We start from the raw sequence: 18442 nt of genomic DNA, 5'->3' as shown, positions 1-18442 counted from the left end.
CATAATTCTTTCTTAGAAACACGTTTTCATTTGGTTGATTTGATCAGAGCCACGCCTGCTGAAGTAAAGACATGTTCATGTGTAAAGCACCTTTCCAGAGCAGATGTCACAAATCGCTTCACGACAAATAAACATTTCTTGAACTAAGATTCACTGCACCGGTTATCATTTCATAACTGCTGCATTAAAACCAGCAGAATGAGAGAAAGACCAACTCACAGAATTAGAGTCTTCAAGCCTTTCAGAGTTCTCAGTTTCAGTGAATCGACTTGTAGAAAGGAGAAGAACTAATCCGCAGAAATGTGTTGGCGGATGTCTTCCTCAGTGTGCAGGTTCAGCTCTTTGAAACAAGAAGGGTTGAAAGAGCCGAATGCTGACCACTCAAAACACAGCCTGTCCCAGCAATAAGAAAGGTGAAGCATGTTTACAAAGAGTGCACAGAGACTCAAAGATAATTCTTAGAAATCTTGGTACCACTTTGCACCCTTCAAAATGAGTTAAAGCAACTTTTTTTAAACTTATTTTAAATGTTTTATTTCTCATTTTTTCATTTTATATTTCCATTATTTCTCGAATTATTTTCTCTGAATTATCATTGTCTTTAATTTAAACTGAATTGATCCATAATTTAGATGTTTTTGTTTTGCCAGTGACACTGTTTTTATTCATCATTATTCATTTACAATCAATAAATATACCTTTTGAAAGAAAGAAGAATGCGTTGATGTTTCCCATGAACAGTTATTACATCACTGATCTACTGTATTAGTGAAGTATTTATTGGCCATATCTGACTGAAATCGTTCAGCTTCGACAGGAAAATCCCCAAAACTGGCTCCTGTCACATCCAGAAAACAGCTGCGTGCGCAGCTGGTGTCACTCCAAGGTGAGTTGATACAAGAATGTAAACAAACCAGAGTGACCAGCTGTAAATATCAGTCTACACGGTCTGAGCGTAGATGACAGACTGGGTTCTATATCTGCTGACAGGTAATCAATGATGGAATGCTCCTTTAACTTTCTTATTCATTCATTTCTCTTTTGATTATATTTTTCTTGCTCCCTTCTAGCACTTCAATGGGTCTCCCTCAGGCTAAGGTATGGCAAATATCCACACCTTGCCATTCCCAATTAACGCCCACAGGTTATTATGCTCTGCCTCGATCCTCAAATAAACTAATTCCACGGCAGTTTACGGTCACAACACTCCGACAGTTTGAGATCGCGTCAGTCTCTTTCCCCCAAGTCTGGCAGGTTCCAGGGTGGCTCTCCCGTCTCTGCTCACAGGTGACTGCGAGGAGGCGCTGTGCGGGAACCGAAGGAAGAAAAAAAAACCGGAGGTTTCCCCTCGCGTCTCTGACATTAGAATGCTAGTCACGTTCAGCGAAAAGGGCAGGAGTTAGATGACCATACAGGTCCCTGGGAAGAGCCCCGGTCCTCTCAGTTCGCCTCCACGCCTCCCACTCAGCTTCCTATCGTCTGTTTCACCGCGCTGATCCGTTCAAACTTGAGGACAGCATGACAGGAGGACTGAAGGACGGCGAAAGAGAAGAGGTACAGTAGCCTATGCCTCTCATGCAAAGCCGGCACTGTTTGGCACCGATTTTTCTTTTCGATCTCCATTGAGGAGCTGATTATTCTCGCTTATAATTTGCATTCATGAAGGGCATTTGGATGTTTGTTTGTTTTTTCAAACTCCAGAGCGCTATCATTATCTTACTCTCTGGCACTCGGGAACGCTTCTCCAACACACGCGGGGGGAATGCGAAGGACCACTGAGCATGCATTAGCACGTGGGTGTGAGATTTAACCTGCTAGAAACCTATACTAACGGAACAAGCGAGAATAACTTTTACGCACCAGCCATAGACGTCTACATGCTCGTGCGTAAAAGCGCCAAGGAGAGGAAACCCACAACCATTTCCGTACGTAAGATTTCAGACAAAGACCATTAACATGCTTTAACACTAAATAATGAAGCCATCGGGTAAAAATGAGAAGGCGCTTAAAATATCTACAGAGGACAGAGTAGTTATATTGGAACAATGGGCCGTTTTGCGTTCACCGGTATAAACCAATGGACACGGACACCTAACATGTTTTACGGTACTTCATAAAAGTGTCCATGTATTGATAACAATATGGTTTATAACCTCGATTTGTTCAAAACATATTGCAAAATGTATTTAGAAATATGTATTTAATATATGGAATTTTTGCCTTTACGCATTTCTTAAAAAACGTCGCCATGCCTTCCAGGTACATGTTGAATCAACTTGTATGTCATGCCGGGATATTAGTTTTCTCTCCGGGTGGTGAGCACCCCTTGCGGCTGGATCGAGGGGTGTGGTGCTCACTTTCAATCCATTTAAACCCATCCCTGTTTGTGGGGCAGGCTGGTAACGCGCAGCACCAGTCTCTCTCCCACTCTGAGCGCGCTGCACGCTATCCCTCCTCCTCTTCACTCTCGTCCTCTTTTTCTGTCTCCTCTGGATCCTTCACAGGAGTTTCTGCATTCGCCGTTCATCCGAAAACAAGGGAACATTTACAAACCTAACAACAAAGACATGGACAACGACAGTGTGAACGAGAAGACGATGGACGACGTCCACACAAAAGAGATCGACCTGGTCAACCGGGACCCGAAGCGCATAAACGACGATGTGGTCAAGGTGAGTCAAACCTGGAGGGTTGGTAACTTGTATTTGGGTAGACGTGCAGCTATTGGGAGCTTTCACTCTATTTTCGTGGCAACTGAAACCATCAACTTTACCAGAATACCTGTTGCAGAGTTTGCACTTAACTTCTGCTTCGTGGAGCCGCCTGACAATCACCGACAACTGAAATCAACTTTGGGAAACTGCGCTGAAATATATTATAAGACCTGTCAAACAGGTGTTATGTGCGGTTGTGCGCGCCAGAGGCACACGGCAGCTCTATTGCGCACGGCATTGGTTTCCAGCAGTGTTCTCCCTCAGTGACTTTCCCCTATTAGGAAAAGACCCTGCACGTGCATTAAAGCCCACTGGGGCTCAATTGCATGCTATCCACGCGTGTAAATATCTGCGCGGACTTGAAAACTCGAACATTCTGCACCAGCAGAGGAAACATTACGAATTTCCTGTTGTTGGAACACAGCATTTTTCCCACATGCAGTTGCACACGACTTGCTGTAAGGAAAGTGGAGTTCTTTCCATGAGAGAGCTGGCTGGCGGCGTCGAGTGTTAATTTGGTTTAAAGGAGTTTAGCAGAGAGAGAGAGTGTGTGTGGGGGGGGGGGGGGGGGGGGGGTGCGCTGGAAGCCACCTGACGCGTCTGTTTGGTAGCGGGGCGGGTAGCAGCAGCTGTCTGAGCCCGGCGCCCTCCTCTCCAGCTGGGGCAGTCTCTCTCTCTCTCTCTCTCTCTTTTTCACGAGGGTGGGGGGTCTGACATTATTGAATCAGTTGATTGGAAAAACGATGAGATTCTTATTGGCTGACTGTTATGACATTGATTTCAACACATTGAAGCTTTATTGGTGTGGTGTTTTCATCACAAACAGAGTAAACACACACATTACTTGCATGAAATAGAAGCACAAGCTACCGATGCTACTGGAAACAGAAGGAAAGCACGTGTTTCATCGCACACATGAGCCTGAAGGTGACTTCATCATGTGAAATGCTGTTTCACATGATAAGTCTTACGTTTAAATTTCTGTTCTATAAGATGTGAGTGTACCTCTTGTGAAATGTTCGAAAACCACGTGTGCCGATATCTAAATAACTTCCCACGTGGTGAATATGTGAAATTCGTTTAACGTGATGAAGTCGCATTTGCTTTTTTTATTTATAGGGGAAAGAAGGTACATTTAGTGTATTGGAAGTATGTAAAACAGAGGAAAAAAGCCCCACAAAGCACAGTCAGATGTGCATCCTTCTTCCAGCTCTGCCACATGAACAGTTCCACTAAAGCGACTTTGCCTCCACTTCTTCCACCGCTCTCTGCTTTCTCTCCCTCCCAGTGCTCCTCCATTGTGACAGTGAGTCAGACTCTCCTTCCAGTCTCAGAATAGAGTGCAGCTTCACGATCGTCCCGCCTCTCTCTAATCAACTCAAACAGGCCGCTGGTGAAATTATCCAAAATCACATGTACACTCTAAACATGTTGTAGGGAACTGTTGAGGGCCTGAGACTTGAAGTAAGAACATTTACTGAAGTATACAGTACGATTATGAGGCACATTTAGTTCATTTAAGTTTATACATCTACTACAATAAAAATTAAGATTTTTAAATAAGTATAAAGACAATATTAAAGAAAATACCTTCTTATCGTGAGTTAAACCACCCAGCGGTACGTTGAGCTGCATCTCAGCGAGCGCTGGGTATCATTTAAGAAACTACGATGGCAGTACCCTTCATGTGATGTCGATACTGATAGAGTACTTTGTTAGCGCTGTTGGCCCCGTTAGCACCGTTAGCTTCTGGCCCCCGGCTCAGACATCTCTGTGTTCAGATCATTATGCAAGCTCGCAATCCCGGCTGTTGGTGTTGTACCTGCTGCGGTAGTGGGCCAATCACAGGTCGCATTGAGCTGAAGAATGCGTGCGGTGATTGGCTGTGACCAACAACACCATTTTTTCTAGATCTTGGCAAGCATTGCATTTTGTGGGCTCAGGGACGTATCTAAAAACCTCACTTTTTTAGTGCACATATGCCTTGAGTGCTCTTGGCGACATCTAGTGGCGAGCTTGCAGATTGCGACCAACTAAAACTTTTCCCAAGCATGAAGGAAAACTACGGTGGCGGACGCGGAATGGCCCCGCGTGTAGATATAAACAACTAATTCTAAGTGAACAAAAACACAACAATCCCTTCTGATTCATACACTGAAGAGAACATAATATCATCATATTTCATTACAACGACGAGATGTTCCTTTAAGTGAAGGCTCTGAAAACTTCTTCCACCACTGCTCTGATCTTAAGCAATGCTTTAGATGGTGAGGAAGCCAACAGATGCCCAGTGGCTCTGGGTCTCAGAGTTCACTCTGATCAGCTGTGCTGTGTACAGTGTGCTCCTGTATGCGCCTCACTGAGGCGCTTTGAGGTCAATCGAACGGCTCTGCCAAGTGGGAGCGTGTGTCCCAATGAAAAGCACAGGCAGGGAATCCCTTCCAGCAACCCCACCCCACCCCACACATGCAGACATGCTGTCCTTATTGCACATGCAAACACACACGCACACACACACACACACACGCACACACTGCATTCCTGTAAGAAAAGTAACAGAAGCTGTTCTCTTGTTGCTGCTGCAGCTGGCCTCAATCACCCGGCCACATCAAACCCCATCCGTTACTGACATGCATGTGGCGTTTGCCCCGCGAAGAGGCTTTTTGTTTTTTCTTCCTCCGGAGAGTTTGTGGGTCTTCATGAAGCAGAGCGGAGTGGAAACGCTCCCACTGGAGGGAATCTTCAAAAAAGGGAGTTGTTAGACGTTTTGATCAAATGGCATTCAGGTCAAATTGAACAGAGTGAAACGCTCCCTATGATCAGCAGGAGATTATGTTTACTGGACCAGCTCATTCTGGAATGTTTATAGATGTACAGTCATTGTGTGAGAATCCCCATACTTGCAGTTTTAAGGATTTCTGCGCTTTTATCTGAACTTACCGATCACGCGCTGGGTGGAGACGTCGCGTCGTGCTTATTTATGAAACTCTTTCAACATCAGCGGGATTTCTTTCCATCCAGATGTCGTTCAACAAAGCTATGAATACATCACAGAAATATGTGCAAAGCAGATGTTAACATCCAAGAATGTATTTTACCATAGATTCCTAAAAAATGATATTTGGCAAGTCATATATCTTCTTGTATTGGGGACGATAAATTGTAAATCCGGGACAAGAGGATGTCAAATGTGTACATATTGTAAAGCCCTCTGAGGCTAATTTGTAATTTGTGATTTTGGGCTGTACAAAAATAAATTGAATTGAAAATTGAATTGAATTAAATGAACGAGATCAAAAACACACTTAAATGAGTGACACGCCACTGCAGTCTGTTGTCTGTTGTCTCGGATGCCAATCATCCTGATCTCTCCTGAACCAAACCAAACATTTCCTCCGACTCTACCGAAGCCCTCAAACCAACAGAAGAGTCCATCGATGTGCTTCACTCTGACCGTCTCCTCCTGCGACCCACTTTGTCTGTTCAAGCGTAGTTGACGGCCTGAAGACAGAGCACATCGCTTTATTTGTTCCACAATACAGTCGCCCTGCCGTCTGGTCACATGCTGACCCGAGACTCCTCTGATTTAGGCTTTGTGTTTTTTATGCTGTAGATGTCTTATTTATTGAATTTCTTGATTCTGAAACTAGAGGAAAGTCAGAAACTGTGGACTTTTGTGATGTTCTTCCACATAAACATCCTTACTTGGATCAAAAAGTATTGGACCAAAGTCTTCATATGACAATGCAATGCAGTCATTTCTGGGTGATGCTCGTCATATACGCATCACAAATGAAACCCTCTGAAGTCTGAAGTAGCCAATGAATGGAACCACACCGTTGAATCTGAAGGCGATGCGTTCAGCCGAACTGTTGCAAACAGAACAGTATTTGGAAACGTTTTTCTTAAAAACCACAAACAGCTTGACTTCATGAAGTGGAACCTCTCCACCATCCTGCTGTGGTTGTGTTTGTGCCGCTCTGCAATCAAAGTCCTGGAAACTGCAGCAGAGTGGGTCCACTTTACAATTTGTAGCTGTGGAAAAATTGAATGGACGCGGCGTTGGTTTTGTGGCTGCAGTCGGACTCATATTATAAGGCTGAGAGCTGCCAGGTGGTGCTGTGAGAGACGCTTTGTGCTGCTGCTTGCAGGCAAAGAATTGGACTCACAAGCTGCTGTTTGTGGCAAAACAAAATAAAGTAGCATATGTGAAGAGCTCTGTTAGAAAATAACATGATATTTACTCTGACATAATGAATAGCAGGATGAAAGTGAGCCCGAAGATATGTTTTATCGTCTGTACGCTTTGAATTCTAGACTTAAATATCCTGATAGGTTTTAAAAAGTGAAAAAAGTGTTTATTTAATCAATTTAAGGGAATATTTTCTTAATTGTAGCTACCTCCTTTATTCTTTCTTGTTTCATATCTTAAAAATTCTTGAAGCAAGACATTGTTTTTCCTGGCAGATTTATTTGGGGAATGTGTTTGTTTCCCTTCCTGCTGAGTTCGGTCAGAAGATCGATGTGTAAGATGGAGGCAGGAGACGATAAACATGCAGATTTTAAAGGAGGTGAAACAGCGCCTCTAAAGCTCACTTACAATTAAGACAATGTGTTTCATCTGTACGGAAAAGCAAAGTGTAAAAACGTCAAGTTGTGGTTGGAAATGTGCCGGAATGGTTTGGCCGGGAATACTGGCTTTACTCATCAAATCACAATTAGATGTTTTGTCACGATGCTTTCCTTAGTTTCTGTACAGATTAAACAAACGATTGAGTAAATTAGCGAACTGTTTCCCCTTGCCTCCAGTCTTCATGCTGCTGCAAGCTAAGCTAACAGCTTAGCATTTCACTGAGAGTGGTAAATAAGTCCATTAATAAGGTGGATAGTTTTGCATTCTTTTCCCATTTAAATGATGATAAATATCTCCATTAGAGCATGAATGCATGTCATTAGAACACATGCATCAATTCACAGATTAAGTTCTTTTTCAGAGATCTAAAATGGATAAAATGTGCTTTTCTTTGATGCCACCAGTCAGCGTGTGTAAGTGGGCATCATGTCTTCCAAACAGTGGATCGTGTCTCACTCAGGACTTTTCCATTTCACCGTCTGGGGGACACTGGATAATATCTGCTTGACTTACTGATATTGCACCCATCGGCCCTCACTCGCCTGTTAGATGAGACACAGTCTCCAAGTAACTGTAAAATAAATATTGACTCTGCGCTCAGAAGCCGGTGGAGAGGATGAGAGAGAGAGAGAGAGAGAGAGAGAGAGAGAGAGACACGTGCAGTGATTGTCCCATTGAAAAGCCTGAGAGAGGAACACAACGTCCTCCGATCAGGACGAACAACAACATTGTTCGTCCTGACGGGAGGTGGAGGGCGGCGGTGCAGGGACGTCTCCGTCTTTTGGCTTTTTCTGCTGATGCAGTTGAGTTTCTGCAGGTTGTTTCCCCGTCACTGGCCACACACTAACTGTGCAGTTTTACCTTCTGTTTATTTCACACACACACAAAAAAAGCAGACATGTGAAACACGTCACATCCTGTGCGCTGCAGACTTTCTTCCGAACAAAGACGTACCACACAGCGAGTGTTTACAACGGCTAAAAGCTTCTCGGAACTTTAGCCTGATAATTATTTAGATATCAAACACTGACGACGCCTTTAAACCACCAAGCAGACCAAGTCCTCACCAGCTTCCATTACCTGAATACATCTGGTCCATCTGTGGTGATCCTTTAACTGAAGAATAACTGAGTTACCTTTAACTTTCTACTTTAGTTGACTTTCTATCCATCTATCCATCCATCCATCTATCCATCTATCCAACCATCCATCCATCCATCTCTCCATCTATCCAACCATCCATCCATCTCTCCATCTATCCAACCATCCATCCATCCATCCATCTATCCATCCATCCATCCATCTCTCCATCCATCCATCCATCCATCTATCCATCTATCCAACCATCCATCCATCTCTCCATCCATCCATCCATCCATCTATCCATCCATCTATCCATCCATCTCTCCATCTATCCAACCATCCATCCATCTATCCATCCATCTATCCATCCATCTATCCATCCATCATCCATCTATCCATCCATCTATCCATCCATCCATCCATCTATCCATCCATCTATCCATCCATCTATCCATCTGCCATCCATCTACCTATTCATCTATCCATCTGTCCATCTGTCCATCTATCCTTCCATCTATCTATTCATCTAAGTTTGATGTTTTCAAGATGCTCTGGAGACAAAGCTCCATTGCAGAAAGTGAAGCAGATGTCAGAGATAGTGTAGCGATCTGTATTTTCGGGCGGGGCGGTGTGTTGGTGGTTAGACCGTGTACCAGTCGCTGCGAGCGGAGATGTGAATCTTGCCAAGGAATCCCATCCTCCGTCTCAGAAATATGCACAGGGAGTGAAGCTGCTGATTTATGTGTGAATAACACGGAAAAGACTGTAGCATTTGTGTGAAAGTTTAACTTGCACTTGCTCTTGTGAAACACTGTTGGCGGCGGATGAAGGTATTCGATGAGTCTAACGCGGTGAGGCTGAGTGTCTGTACACTAACTGTACAATTAGTATTTTGTTGTCACTGTCAACACTTTAACCCAATAATAACAATAATCACAGTTTGCTTTCAGTCCATGAAAGTTAATTGAAACATTTTGGTTGCCTAAAAGTCTTTTATTCGGTATTTAGTTGTACATAGCTCCACCCTCTAGTATCTCTTCTGGTTGCAAAAAAACAAGATGGCGATGAACAAAATGCCAAACTCAAGATTTCAAAATAGCAGCTAGAACTGTCGCAAGTCTGTCTGACTAAAATGTCCTTCTCTTCCTCCCTCTTCAGGTAGACTTTGAGGACGTGATTGCCGAGCCTGCAGGGACCTACAGCTTCGACGGCGTGTGGAAAGCCAGCTTCACCACCTTCACTGTGACCAAGTACTGGTGCTACCGGCTGCTGACGGCCCTGGTCGGCATCCCCCTGGCGCTGATCTGGGGAATCTTCTTCGCCATCCTGTCCTTCCTGCACATCTGGGCCGTGGTGCCGTGCGTCAAGAGCTACCTGATCGAGATCCACTGCGTCAGCCGCGTCTACTCCATCTGCGTGCACACCTTCTGCGACCCGTTATTTGAGGCCATGGGCAAGTCCCTCAGCAGCATCCGAATCAGCACAACCAAGGAGGTGTAGTGTCCACGAAGAGGAGGAGGATTAACGGAAAGAGGGGAGGGAAGTAGGGAGGGCTAGAGCAACACAGATGGAGGGGAAAGTCACAACAGAGAAGAAGAAGAAGAAGAAGAAGAAAAATAGACCTCTGGGAAATGAGAAGTGAGACTTTTCCAGAGCTTGGCGGGGGTTGTGTGGAAGTGAAGAGGCGTGGTCACATGGCACCTCACCCGCCTTTTTCCACCAGCTGTTCTTCTCTCTCCAGTGTTGCCTTTTCCAAACGGGTGGGCACAGGAAATCAAAGGGGTCGTTCTCCGGGGTTTATGTTGTTCTTTTGTTTGTGTTGTTTTTTTCATTTTTTTTTATTCCTCCCTGTTCATTTTGTCAAGCAAGCGACCGAGCGCTGTTTCTGTTTTCTGTCAGTTTTGCCAAATGATGTAAATTCCTTCCATTCTTTCTGTGAGCTTCTCACTTTGAGTGATTCATGTGAAGAGGGGATGTCAGGGTGTATCACTGTCTTCTCTCGCGCTTATTAGTGTGTGTGTGTGTGTGTGTGCGTGCGTGCGTGCGTGCGTGCGTGCGTGCGCGTGTGTGTGTGTGTGTGTGTGTGTTGGAGCCGTTGGGCGGGGCAGGGCGGTTGGACGCCGGGGGTTAGGGGGGTCAAAGCGGAGAGAACGAGTGAGCGCTGCCAAATTCTATCTGACTCAGCGAAATCAAAACACAAGCCGAACAGCACGGCAACAACCCCCCCGTGACCTCCAGCCCACCAAAGCCAACCGCCCCCCCATCGCCCGGCTTCCCAGCAGTCTGTCACACTGAACCTGCCCTCGTCCCTGCATGCACCTGCCCTGCGTCGCCTTGCCAGCAACTCGCCGTCCGCCACCGCCACACGCCCGCCTCGCTCACGGCTTCTTACCCCGCCTCAAACTAAAATCTCCATCATCACCATTATCCTCGTGTGTGACTGAGAATGTTAGCCTTTGAATTTTTTACAAAAGAAATATCCCTTTTGAACCCAATGTGGGTTTACTGACCAACTTTGGCTTTTTCATTTTTCAGTGAAGCTCTTAAATGCACCATAGTCCCAAAGTGAATGCTTTTTTTTTTCCTACTCTATGAATATGAAGACCTTTGAGGGTTTGACTTGTATGCCGTTGTTTTAATATCCTGTATGTACTGTATGGGTGTCGGCTTTACGAGCTATGGCCTCGTTCCAGTGCACTAATCTATGGGAAAGTATTGTTCGTGAGTAGCACCAATGAAGATCTCCTGTCTCTATTTGCAAAGGTAGCAGAGTACTCGCGGTTACTTTTGACAAGCTTGTGTGGAGATGTTTCTGACGCGCTGTGGTACTTGCACAGGTTAATGCATTGGAATTAAGATAATGTGAGATGGAATGTGTGATTTTTTTTAATGCATTTTTAGTTATCTGGTCATTATTTTGCATCCCATCCATCCTTTTTTGTTGTTTTTTATTTTACCCCAAGTAACTTGTTCTGTTCGCTTCTTGACTGTGGACACGGACCCAGAGATGGGTGAAGGGAGGGGCGGTTGGGTGGGGGGGGGGCATGTTTTATTGAGACACTACGCTTTGACTCCATCACCTTCACTCTACCTGCTGTCTTCTCACAGGGATGGTAATATCACAGCACCTGTTCCTTGAATTGAGTGTTTTAAGCTCCAAAGGTGATACTTTTATAAGAAAATATGTGTTTTTTTCCCTTCCTTGCTTTTACTGTACAATATCACGCTGTGCACATTAAAATTTAATATAATCCAGTGTTCATGTGTTTGATCTTTCATCTGCAGTTTATTTAAAAGTGATCACCAGCGCGTGCCTCTCATGGAAGTCAGATATTAACAGAGGCGTTCTTGTTCTTTCTTTTACTTGTGATATTGAGTCACAGCTAATCTAATTGTGTTGTGACTCACGGCAGATACTCGGTGACTGTTTTCATTCATCTGTGCTGCAGGAACCAGCCAGTTGAAGCGGTGGAAAGGAAATAAAAAAAGAACATAACGAAGCCGAAGCAAGAGCAGCTGAAGAATGATTTGCAGCAGCAGCAGCAGCGCTGTTTGTATCTGAGTCTGAGTCGGTGAAGCCTGATGCCTTTAGTGCTGCTCACAGCCTTCTCCATGGTTACTCCATAAACACACAAAAGTGTCGGGCAATGCTCACGAGACTGGAGTCAAGTCTCTCGACTTAATTCAAGTTAATTTCCACCACAAGCAGGCACATAATCATGCAGCCGGAGGCGAGCCTGGACTCTGGCTGTAAAGCGAATCGTTCAACGGTAACATCTGTAACAGTCGACTCAACAGTGGGTCATTGTTTTCATCCTTCAAGGACACAAAGCATGTTAACCGCTGCCTTTCTGTTTCAATTCAGCCAACACTGGGAGCGGCCAAGTCCTAGTTTGTGCCTCGTAACATTTGAGTCACAATAAATGGCCAGAAGTATGTGGACAGACAAACATTACAACTATAAGTGATGGGTTTGAACATCTTTAAAACCTTTAAAACATTCTCCACTCTTCTGGGAAAGCTGCAGGATTTCATCACAGGCTGCAGGGGCTTGTTCAGAGGACGGTCAGGTCGGGTACCGGTGTTGGTCAGTAAGTTCTGGATCGCAGTTCAGGTGCTGGTTGGGGTTACAGTCAGAGTTCTGTGCAGGCAAGTTAACTTCTTCCCCAGCAGACTGGGAAAGGCCATCCCTGTATTGATCTGGCTTCTCCAAATCGTCATCAATTTGGAAAAATACGATCTCGAATATCGTTGTAAAATTATGTGTTATGAGTTATCCTCATTGTGACTGTAGGCCCCAAAACATGAAAATAGCCTGAGTCCAAGACTCTTCTGTCAATGTGGATCAAAAAAATAATAACAATCCGTCTGCTGCACAATAAAACATGTTTGTAGCCACTTTCCTTAATTAACAACAGTCACAACTTAAGAAACCGGTAAAAATCTGCTTCAGCTGAGAGAATTCTTTTAGATCCAAGAGATTCAACCAAATACAGTTCAGCCACGGTGAATTTAAATCTCCATCAGGCCCCATGAGCTAAAGGTAGATATGTTTGAAAGTAACAGAATAGAACAACAGCTTTCCAAAACAAAAGGAGCCATTTGCACAAACAGAAACAACCTCGACAGTCTAATGCGCAAGCATCATTGCAGTAACACACACAAGCTGTACCACAAAAAAAGAAATTAAAAAACTCCTGAGCAGGATGCAAGCAAATGTTTCCAGCGCTTGGGCCTTACGGGCCCAAAGCAGACATCACAGGAGGCCGAGAGAACACAGAGACGGCTCTGTTACCTCCATGCAAGACGGCACGGGATTGGACGGTGAGCTCGTGGCAGTGACCTGATACAACCAGGGTGAGAAGTTACCACCAGCTGCCCGAGCTCAAAGCTCCTCTGTGTGCTGGTAAGTTTGCCTGATCTGAGATCATTTGGAGGCTCATAACCCTCACTACAAACCTGTGTGGTGGGATGGTGAAGAATCAAAGGACAACACTTGTTTATGGATGCTATTTTGCTACTTGTCAGGCAGCTATTGACTTCCATTCATTTACAGACCGTAAATAGGAAACGTGTGATTTGTAGTTATGGAGCAAAAGTAAGCAGAAACACTGGCCTTGTCCTTGTTGGTGCTTCAGCCGTGTTCAACCGTCCCCCACTGAGGATAAATCCCTCGCTTTGATCCGCAGTCTCAGGTCAGCTGGGTCAAAGACTGTAAACTACCAATAAACAAGAATATAGTGTCTGAAATATCTGTGCTGGGCCTGGGGGCGGAAAACATAGCCGAGGTGTTATTCTGCTCAGGTGCATGCTGGGAAAGGCTCCACCATCATGTGAATATGAATAGAAAAAATAAATGATCTTTTATGAAGTCTCCTGACTCACCTTTTGAGTCGCTCGCCTCAGCTTCTCCGATGCAACATCTCCCTCTGGTGGGATGAATTGAGAAATGCAAATATATGCTAAATTGCCAAAAGTACGTCCATTATCCGCATGTGATTGTTGAACATATTCCAAAACCATTGGCATTGATATAATTCCAACAGCATCTCGTCTTCTGGTGTCAGCCTCTACTCCAGATGTTTGATTTGTTCCCATTCAGGCTGAATGGGAACAATGATTCAGCCACAACAGCACTGAAGAGGTCCGCACTGATGTAGGGGGATCGGGTCTGGCTCCCAATCGCCCTTCCAGTTCATCCAAAAAGTGTCGGATGCGGTTGAGGTCAGGAACCTGTTCAGTCATGTTCTTCTACACTGGGACCTCCTTTTATTGATGGAGCTGGAATTGTGATGTTGAAACAGGAACAGGCCAATGTTGGAAGTGCACTTTTGTTTAAATTATCATATTGTGCTGCGGCATTTAGTTTTCCCTTCATTTAAAATAAAGAGCCTTGTCCAAACCATGAAAAACCAAATTATAACTACAGTATGTGGTGTTATTGTTCATGCTTGCATTTTAATATTTGATGCCAACAGGTCTTACTAAAAGTGCAAAGTTGTTGCTTTTTTAAATTGTATTCTTTTTCAATTTAAATGTAATCTTTTAAATGTATTTATTTTTTTATTTAAATTGTATTTTTTGATCTAAAATTCTAATTAAAATGTATCATGCTTTGTTTCAATGAATTAAAATGTGTATTTCTTTGCACTATTTGCATTGCTTACTACTTAAAGTACACTTGACATGTACAGATGTATTTATTTTTGTCATCGTTAATATATATATCACTTGAGTACACGACAGTCAGACTTCTTTACCTTTATTTGTCTTGTTGTGAGTATGTGCACATGTACTTGTCCAATGAAGGTGATTCTGATTGTGCCGCGTTGCATCACATACCACTGAGAGGTTTTCGCGCATTAGACATGAATAAATCAACGCTGATATGTTTGTGAGAGGAGTGTGGACTGCTTGGTCCGCCCTCTTCAGATGTTTTACCACATCGTTGGCCCTTGACTCCTCTCGAAGTGTGCAGCAGTCGATTAGACCTGAAACCTTTAGTTGAACAAACATCCCGTGATAAAAAGAGTGACATAGCAGCCCACAAAGGTGAGGCAGACGTGATGTTCGGCCTCTCCTCTGGATGACTTAGTCAGTGACGTAAACATTGTGGCTTTTGAACCTCGGCAGCTGTTTCCTCTTTCTGCAGACAGCACCGTGATTATAGAGAGAGACGTCTCTGACTCTGAGTGATTTAATGCTGTCAAAATCCACCATTCACCTTCCCTAAAGACGCTGCTCTACATACTTCCACATCTACGTCACTTAGACTGTGAGTTTTTGTTGAGGTGAAGTCTTTTAAGGCCTGACCTCCGACCCAACTGCTCCTTTGAGAAGTTATGTGGCAGATTTCAGCTTTGCATTGAGCAAATGAACAGCTGGCTGTGAGTTCTTATAGAAACCACATTGCTCCCATACTTAAGTCCCTACACTGGCTTCTTCCACTCGGTCACACAATGGACTTTAAAGCACTTGTTTATAAATCACTCTCGAAGAAACTTCCTGATCGTATCAACCAAGCAGCGTCACTGGACTGTAGACTTACATTTTCACGTGTTCTTTTCATTTGAATAGTTTCTTTATCTGCTATAAAGTACTCCTAAATGCTGATGAACGGTGGCGGCTCACAACCATCAGTGGGCGCTGACTGATTGCACGTTCATCAGCCGACCAGAGGAGCTGCAGCTTTATTTCAACAAACACCCTCAGAGAAGCTGCTGCTGTCCTGGTTTGCCCCCACAAACTCACACACACACACACACACACACACACACACACACACACACACACACACACACACACACACACACACACACACACACACACACACAGTATGCCTGCAGGGCATCACAGAAATCAATAGAGTTCATAATATCTGTATTATTTTATGTTAATCTCATGTGTTGTTTTACTTAAAGGGACAGTGTTCAGCATTTCTTGGGATCTATTAGCAGTTTTTCATGAGTGTATAACCCCCTGAAACTGGAATTGTTGTGTTTTCGTTCGCTTTGAATGAGCCGTTCATACACAAGACACCGCAAAAGAAACACAGGGAGTCATATATTGAAAAGTATAAACCGTAAGCCTAAAACAATGGCATCTTTAATGATTTATTAAGCCTCGTATTGAGCAGAAAGGGACAGCAAGTGCTTTTGTGCTTTAGTTCGTACATTTGTAATGCTTTATGCTGCATTTGACATCTTGGACAGGACGTTTGCTTTGCTTTGCTTTGGTCATTGACAGATTTACAGAAGCTCCTTTGTGACCAGACTTGTAATGAAAACAAGACTTCACACACACACACAAAAGGGAAATCCCACATCTGACATTTCCATGATTCTGTGTCATCTTTGGCTTCACGCTCTGTCAGCTGTTATGGCCGTGAGTCGTGGAAACGATGACGCGAGCGATGACATCAAGTGAGAAGAAGGCTGGCACAGAATCGACCCCTCGGGCTCAGCGTCCGCCGCACCAGCCCTTTACAGATGTTCCTCTCCTCGGCAACACCTGGTAAGTCAGTCTGTGCACTCTTTGACAGTGTAGGTCACTTTCACCACATCTGTTGGAGACAACGTGACACAACACGTATTACAGGGGGGGGGGGGGGGGGATCTGTGACATCTGCACTGCATTTCCCAGAGACCACCCATCAGTCTGGTGACGACGGCCTTCCTCGGATATTGCGTTGATGGATCCTCTGCTGTTCATAACAATGTGCTGATTGTTGTGTTGACCAAAATGTGTGCTGAAGTTGACTTATGTATCTTTTGTTAATTCACAGGCTGCAGAACAAAGACAAGCAGGAAGTAAGGTGACGTAAGGCTGCCCACTAAATCAACGCGACGACATCCTCGCTCCTCTCCAAGTTGTGAGCATCTGCAGAAATATGGTTTTATTCAATGTTATTTTACAACAAAAGTGTGAATATTTCGTTGGATTTCAAACCAAAGATAACTGGAACACTATTTATCCACAACAACAGTATCGATACATTATTAAAGTTACAATCTCGAAGATTTCTGTTTTGTTGTCTTTGGCGGCACCTGTGGCGATATGCGGTAATTACAGGTGTGTTTTTGGATCTCACTGAACCAGAGATTCAAACAGTGTTGGGAATTCCTGAGAATGTCACCACAGACAACAATGTAAATGCAAAGGCCTTTTCTTTGGTGAGCCAAAGCCTCAATCACCATTTTGTTACCTGATTCTGTGATAGAAAGTGATTGGAAGGTCCTAAAAGCATTAATATAGCAGCAAACAATTTGCTCTGTTAAGATATAGTCATGTCTACCTGAGCACTGTTGCCGGTGTTTGCGCTGTTAGCACTGGCTCAGTCGTCACCATGTTGAGAGCCATGTGGAGACAACATAGATATGCTCGGAATTTCAAATTCAAATTTATTTTGATGGAAATCTTCGAGATTATTACTTTAATACCTGCAGTGGATTACTCTTTGCATTGAAATAAGCAGAATGAGATAGAAGTGGAGTTAAGTGCACAGTATATTTAGTATGAAACGACTGTGATTTTACTGGCACTTAACGTGGTTTATTTTAGTCAAAGCTTCCACGGATAAACAACCAGGACGGGAGAGTTAAGAGCTCTTGAAGGATTCCCATAAACAGCTCAACTAGACGAAGATGGAAATGGAAATGTAGCATATAATGCAGCCAAGACTTCTTTATTTTGCAAAAGAAAATGTATTTGATTACGTTGTAGAAACAGAGGAGGGTTTTACAGTAACTCGGGTCAAAGAGCAACGACAAAGACCGTAAACCTGTAGCTGAGTTGATCCAATACGTGAGCAGAGTAAGAGGTCTTACGACAGCACGTCGATGTTATCTGCTTAGTAGAATATTGTAAAACATGATAAGATGTATTTAAGTTGATTTATCAGTGTCAGAATTCCTCGGTGTCATTCTCAGTCACTTTGAGACTCATTTAAATATTCATCACACGTCTTAAAAGCTGTCGAATAAACTGAAACTTCGCCACATTAGATCTTCTCAGCTGTATCTCTTGTGAAACATCACACGGATATGAATGGACTTTGTGATCTGGAAGCCATGTGTGTGTTTTCCTGAGCTTCTTATCATATTGACACCTCCACCGATGGCCTTTGCCGGGTCTTGATATGAGCTGTTGTGACTCCATCCATCACCTCCATCCATCCCCGGACAGACTGACGGGCAACAGACAGGCAACAGCAACCTATTGACTGTCTGCTGCGGCAACCATTTCCTGTAAAGTATGAGATTTTAATCTTTTGATTTCCTTTTTCATTAGGAGTGACTTTATCTGCAACACAGAGGACGATGGGAGCACTGATCTGTCCGCCCGGACGTTCAAATATCTGAGTCTGAGAATGAGTCTGATGGCTGTGAAAGCTGCAGAGCAAAAGGTGGCAAAGGGTTCCGTCCAGGACAGGAAACAATATGGCATCGCATTTGAAAAAAAAAAAAAAAGCAACGTGGCACAAAATATTTTATTTCCAATAAACTTATTTCAA

At 43.9% G+C, this 18442-nt stretch overlaps 1 protein-coding gene across 2 annotated transcripts; it reads left to right on the top strand.

Moving 5' to 3' along the window:
- Positions 1–1250: 1250 nt before the first annotated feature.
- cav1 (caveolin 1) lies at positions 1251–11686 on the top strand. 2 transcript variants are annotated; one of them, XM_079277625.1, is made up of 3 exons: positions 1251–1554; positions 2505–2672; positions 9589–11686. In XM_079277625.1, exons 1-3 carry the CDS (start codon positions 1519–1521, stop codon positions 9928–9930), a joined length of 546 nt encoding a protein of 181 aa, XP_079133751.1. In that variant the 5' UTR covers positions 1251–1518; the 3' UTR covers positions 9931–11686. The 2 variants fall into 2 exon arrangements, with proteins under 2 accessions (XP_079133751.1, XP_079133750.1); XM_079277624.1 differs by lacking the exon at positions 1251–1554 and adding an exon at positions 1737–1925.
- Positions 11687–18442: the final 6756 nt, after the last annotated feature.

Source organism: Melanostigma gelatinosum, assembly GCF_949748355.1.
Source record: "Melanostigma gelatinosum genome assembly, chromosome: 1".
Taxonomy (NCBI): domain Eukaryota; kingdom Metazoa; phylum Chordata; class Actinopteri; order Perciformes; family Zoarcidae; genus Melanostigma; species Melanostigma gelatinosum.
This window is presented reverse-complemented; position numbering and strand designations above follow the sequence as displayed.